The sequence below is a fragment of the Haliaeetus leucocephalus genome, unplaced genomic scaffold (genome assembly GCF_000737465.1).
Source record: "Haliaeetus leucocephalus isolate CR32 unplaced genomic scaffold, Haliaeetus_leucocephalus-4.0 Scaffold162, whole genome shotgun sequence".
Classification (NCBI taxonomy): Eukaryota; Metazoa; Chordata; class Aves; order Accipitriformes; family Accipitridae; genus Haliaeetus; species Haliaeetus leucocephalus.
Window position 1 is genome coordinate 10,175,729 of NW_010972598.1, and position 6,036 is coordinate 10,181,764.

At 53.7% G+C, this 6,036-nt stretch overlaps 1 protein-coding gene across 1 annotated transcript in view; it reads left to right on the forward strand.

The window, feature by feature from the left end:
* The first annotated feature begins 3,413 nt into the window (after positions 1 to 3,413).
* The window catches only part of SFRP1 (secreted frizzled-related protein 1), a 20,322-nt gene continuing 17,699 nt past the window's right edge, over positions 3,414 to 6,036 (forward strand). The window contains exons 1-2 of the mRNA XM_010562967.1: positions 3,414 to 3,567; positions 5,523 to 5,651. Of these exons, the coding sequence (XP_010561269.1) occupies positions 3,414 to 3,567; positions 5,523 to 5,651 (283 nt within the window). The remainder of the gene's footprint in view (positions 3,568 to 5,522; positions 5,652 to 6,036) is intronic.

The window sequence follows — 6,036 nt, forward strand, 5'->3', positions numbered from 1 at the left end:
ACCAGGATTTAATGCACTTGTCGGGGGGGGGGGGGGGTTAGGTGTTTGTCCAATGGCATCTAGAACCCAGTGACAATGCAGGCTACACGTGCAAATCTAGGTATGTGCACGGCTGCTTGCTCGGGCACGTGCACACACGCCTGCCTGCGTGCTGGCAGATGCTGGAGAAAACAGGGTCTGGAGCAGATGATTCTGTGCTGGGTAACATAGCAGTGGAAAAAGTTGACAGAGGGAGCATGACTCCAGGAGCTATTTGTTCAATCAATGATTTACCAGATGTGTACACTGTACTAAAGGCTTGTAAACATACTTTAATGGCCAGCTGTAAATCCAGGCAGTAGCAGTGCCAGCTTCATCTCCATCGGACGTGTTTTAGGAACAGCAGTGTAAGGGCTCTGAATCACTTTGTTATAGGCTCTGTCAGCTCTGCAATTGTGGATGTAAATCAAAGAACCAATGTCCTTAGGTCAAAATTATTTGAATGTCAGGAAAGGTTTTATGACCAGCAGCTTTTCCTTCTCTGGGTTCCCTGCAGTTTCTTGTCTTCCACAAATGGCATCTCCAGAACATTGGGTTTCCGTCCCAGTGCCCCAAGTGCGTGGCTGTGTTTTCACTGACTATGTTGGAAGTCTCTTTTGTTAATCACTGAAGCAAAGCGTCATTAGTGAGAAGTGCAGAGTGTACACAAAGAGGAACTTGCCAAATTACTAATAAGCAGAAACTCCATCCATCTTAATGAGACAGGGTTAAGAAAATAGCAACCTAGAATATACACAATGGAGCCTTTCCACGCTGTTTATTTATCCGTGTTAGAAAGTAGTTCAGAACTCCATCTCTGGTGCTGCTCGGAGATTGTCGCATGGTTTCCAAACCACAGGCTGCTTACGCTCTTGCAAATCATTAAGCATGAGAAAGATAAATAAATAAGTGGACAGATATTAGCGGGAAGATAAATTTCTGGCCTCCAGACAAATGAAACAACACCACGACAAAATGCTGGTTCCAGGCTCTCTTCACTGCTGGGCAAGTCAAGTTTGCACCAGGCAGCAAATGAAGAGAGTGCAGTGCTCGTGGCAGGGCTAGAAATCGTCCCTGCAGGTTGGGGAAGGGATGCTGCGCACAGCTGGTCGCGTGGTGCCGCACGGGCAGCGCCTGGCATGGGCGGCTGGCACTCCTGGGGTGCTGCTGCATCGCCGGCTCCAGGCTTGCGCTCTGGACACCTGCACCAGAGCCATCTGCACTTCGGTACGCAGCACAGAGGAGGGCTGGTAAGAAGCAGAGACTTGGGGACAGTCAGGGAAAAATTACGAACCCATTTATTTTCTAGTTTTTCCTATGGTGGGTCCAAAGAAGAACTCCCAGAAACCCCAGCCAACAGCCTGGCTTTCCTTCGAGGCTGAGAGATGCAGTGAGCTCTCAGGACCCCTCCCGATAATTCATATACTCACACGGTGACTGATGGGGGTCCCTGTTAAGGAGCCTGTGGTCCCCTTGGGGTTTGGTCTGCCAGGTCTGCAGGACCAAAGGAAAAGCCGTGATGGGCTGGTCCCTCTGCGATTCCTGCTGATGTTGCAGGATTCAGCCACTGGAGAGGAGCCCTCCGTGTGCAGCATTGCGGGGAGCTGCTGCCCAACTGCCGTGTGCAGAGCAGATCTCAGTGATCTCCGGTGATTTTGGGGTGCGGTAGGTTGGTTCCTTGGAGAGAGGACTGCCACAGAGCGAGAAGTGTTGAGGAGACGTTTCCTTGTGGCGGGCCGGTCTCCAGCTCCCTTCCTTTGGGGTCCTCACCAAAGCAGCCAAGGTTCCCTGTGTGCTCAGTCACCGCGGGGCCGCTCCTGGGCTGAGGCCCCCATCACATCGGCCCGGTGGTGTGATTTATAGCTCCCCGGTGACTTGCAGCACTTCCCCAGGTTACTCTGGCAACACAGAAGGGGTTTGCACCCACACCGAGGTGCCTGCACACCTGTGCTCCCCAGCCACATTTTTCTTTTGTTGGGTAAGAAATGACTTGCAGAGCATTTCACGCAAGCAGCTCAGCTGCTGGCTACTTTATTGAACGCCAGCGCTCGCTGTGTGTTATTCAGACAAACTTTATATATGCTGCAGACCCTCTCAGCAGCCTGCACCTGGTCCAGGGCAAAGCGGAGCCTCATAAGGAAGAATGTGCTGTAATGCAGCAAGTTATTACAGGATAAATATTTATAAGCCCCTGTAAATATTTGCCATCAGTTCCCTCCTGGGACTAGGGGCAGACGGTCAGAGTTTCAGCAGTGCTGAAGGCATTAGCTGTTGTAGTTCTTTATATGTTATCTCAGCTAGTAAACCCTTTGTTGATTGTGTTTAGTTATAGCGTTTAATGGTGCTAATTTCACCCTAACAGGACACATCGGCTGGAATTGTTGCATGCCTTGATCCTGGCCCTGCTGCGGGCTGGCTCTCGGTTTAAGCATCCTTTGCAGCCGAGGTGGTGCCGGGCACCAGGCTGGGGGTGGCAGAGCGGGTCGCCACAGCTGCAAAACTTCCCCCTGCAGATTCCCGTGTCGCAGGGCGAGGGAACGCTCCTGGCTGCATCCGTGTTATTGGAACCTCGGAGCTATCCGCTGAGAAAACCAGAAAGCAAACACGGCAAAACTAACATCCTCCTCAGCAGGCTGACCCCGGCAGGGGCTATCAGCTCTTCAGCTGGCTGAGGGGGTGTCTAATCTAAAGCAAATATTCCCTGGGGGGTTTCCAGGAGCTGTTCTGCTCCCGCGCGCCACCGCAGGGGTGGCACGGTGGGCTCCCCGTGCGGGGACGTGGGGGTGGGCTGCCGCCACTGGCACTTTCCATCCCCTCCTCGGTGGGGGCACGGGCACCAAGGGGTAGCGGGAGCCCTGGTGGTGGTTTTCGTGTCACCCCGCTTGGGGCAGGGACAGCGGATGCCTCATCGCCGGTCTCGTCGCCCCCATCACGACTGCCTCTGTTGGGGCTGAGATGGGGCTAGCACAGCGGTGGGAAACCGGGGAAGAAATGCCAGGGCAGGCAAGGCCATGACTCCTCCATGCCCTCAAACGCAGCAGTAAAACAATGGGCCCTGGGCAATAGCGCTTGCCCGATTGTTGCGTGGGACTATTTGGGGGCTCCACTTTGCTGCTCATGCACGAAAGCCAGTCATTTGGCAAAAATCAGCTCAGTTAGCAGGCATTGTTCGTAAAGAGCCTGGGGCTGAATGGGCTCAGGGCTAATATATTCTATTATCCCACGCCTGCCTGTTTCCCCGGGGCGGCGTGGAGGGAAACGCACATTCCAGCGCTGGGTGGCGGGGGCAGAGCGTGCCCTGCCGGCCCCGTGGCACTGCCTGGCGGGCAATGCGGACGAAGGGGCAGGAGGGCACGGCTGCGGACAGGCGAGGTGGGTGTCGATGGCTTGGGGACATGTCCGCCTCGAGCCGTCCCTTCGATGCCGAGTGCCCGCCGTGGGTGGATGTGGAAGAGAGCAGCCGCAGCGAGCAGAGGGAGTGGCGGTGGGGGGCAGAGCCCGTGGTCCCGCAGGCTGTGGGGACGAACAATGGAGCCAGAAATAAGCACGGTTAATTGGGCTGGGCTTTTGAAAGGGTAGGAGAGGACTGGGGATAGCCGAAATTGTGCATGTTGCAAAGCATCTCATTATTCAATAAGAATATGTTAGCCCCTGTGGGAGAGGCAGCAATAAATGGCTATAAAGCAAAGTTAAATGATGACATTAGAGACTATGCAGAGATTTAAGAAGCAGTGGGCTACATAATTATGAACGGAAATGGCTGCACAGGCTTCACTCAGAAAAGTTAATGCCCAATTTGGAAGGGGTTTGTTGGAAGAGCAGCCCTTCTTGGGCAGCTGCTATTTAAGAGGTCTTACACTGTATATTAAGCAATTTAGTGGTCTAGACCAGAGCTGTTGGCTATTTTCTTTTTTTTTTTTCCTTCTCTTTTTTTTTTAAGGAAAAATGATCTTCTGGGCAATCGTATTTCAGTTTACAATTCACTCTTGGATTCCCATACAGGCACTGCTGCTGTGAATGTGGGTATCAGATACAGCAGAGAAAAAGGAGCCAGCAATGATCTTCCCTGGGCTGAGTTCAAGAACTGTCCAGGCTTTGAGTGTGGATGGATTTAGCAGCCAAGGCATGCCGTCTTGTAGCTTTCCCGCTTGGATCAAGAGTGCTGAACCGTGGCGGGCAGCCCTTTGAGCTCAGCGACTAACTGTACGGTGTGTCAGGGTTGCAGCCAGCCCAGTAATCAGGGCAGGATGCTCCACGTACGTGGTGGCACACATCTCTGGAGTGACCATGACAGGACATTCACCTTGCTCCATGTGGTATTTGCTGAGCTGGGGATAACCAGAATCCTGACTGCAGTTTTACCGCAGTGTTACTGCTGTTGCCTTTGGAGAGCTCCCCAAGAACTTCTTAAGTAAGTCCTCTTCGTGCCTGCCTACCTACGATGTTTCTGCCACACTACTCAGCCTGGACTAGAAGGATTATAGCACTGCCAAGTAAAACACGCCCACTGCCGCTCTGAAAATGGAGAGGCGCAGGGACTTTCTTATGATCTTGCAATCAAAAATGGAGAGTTACTTGCACATTTTGGTTCTGAGTGCTCCAGATGAGCAGGGGTCACGTTCCAGACGAGAGACTCATACCTGAGGATGTAACACTTGGGTGCAAATAAAGGTTCTTGAGAGATTCTTGAGCAGATCAGCGCCCTGTTCTGCGTACCACATTATACCACACTACTGGGACACTGCAGTATTTTCTACATTCTCAAAACGAGATGTTTCAGTGTTTCTAAACTGAGTTTGGTAAAAGCAAATTCTAGGCTGTCAGAATTTCCCAAGGGATGAGAAGTCCATTTTGCAGCTGTTTCTTGGTGCAAACAGTGATCAGGGCTTTCCTACTGTTTCCCGAGCCCAAGCAGCAGGAGAGGGCCTGCTCCATCCAATTGCCTCTTTCATTCAGCTACTGGCACCTTATGGCGAAGATTTCTCTTGTTTACTGCTGAATTCTCCACTTCATTAGCGGTGCTAACTGGCTTCTCTCTTCTGTTGGCCCTCAGGTGAAAGTGGCTCCTTCACGCTTCCAGGCTGCAGAGCCTCTTCCATTTACCTCTCAATGAGGTGTAGTTCCTGTATTAAACAGCACAAGCTGTTGAAGCAAAAGGCAGCTGCAGTAACCGCTTTGTACGGGTCCGAAGGAGGGAGCTCAGGAGAGCTCCCTCGGACGTGGATGCGTGGGTGCTCGACGGCCAGATCTTGTGCGCGTGGAGGCTGAGACAGCCCCTTCTGCCTGGCTTGTGCCGAGGGGCACCCTGCTCTGCCCACGGAGCAGCCGCAGAGCCTGCACGCCTGCGCTGGCACCCCGGGTAGGTTCACAGCCGCCATCCTCAACGCGTCCAGCTCCCGGCTTCGGAGGGCAGCAAGTCTTTGCAGGCCCTCGGGAGCGCAGCAGCCTGTGCCTGCCCGCCGTGGTGAACAGGGCTGGCCTGTGTTCCCGTCCTGTCTCCTCAGCCGAGCCGTGCCGTGCCAAGAGTCTGCCGCTCGTCTCCGTGCAGGATGCGTGGCTGTGGCTGCAAGCTGTCGGGCTTGACACGCTGCTGGTCTGCTTGACATATGCCCTTTTCTTGCAAAGGGTGCTTGGTGAGGGGCTGGCACTGGTGCGGGGGGAACAGTGGATGCTGCTGTTGCACAGCTTCTGCTTCCCTGGCAGGACTGGAGCCAGGTTTCCCAGGCGCGATACCTCTTTAAGAAACAGACCGACTCTTTCTCTCTCCTGGTTGTGTTGTTTTTTTTTTTTTTTTTTGCAAATACCTTAGTTTTTGTTGGAATTTGTCCACGGGGAAATGAGGGCTGCACGGTCCAGTCCAGGTTCTCAGAGACATCTGCAACCTTGGAAAAACCGCTCAGGGACGCTTGGGCCTCCCAGAGCTGCCCTGGCCCCGGTGCCCGGTGTGCCAGGCGGGCGATGGGCTCCCTGGCACGACCCCGCACGGCTCGACCCTTCCTCGAGGGAAGCGGCCGCGGG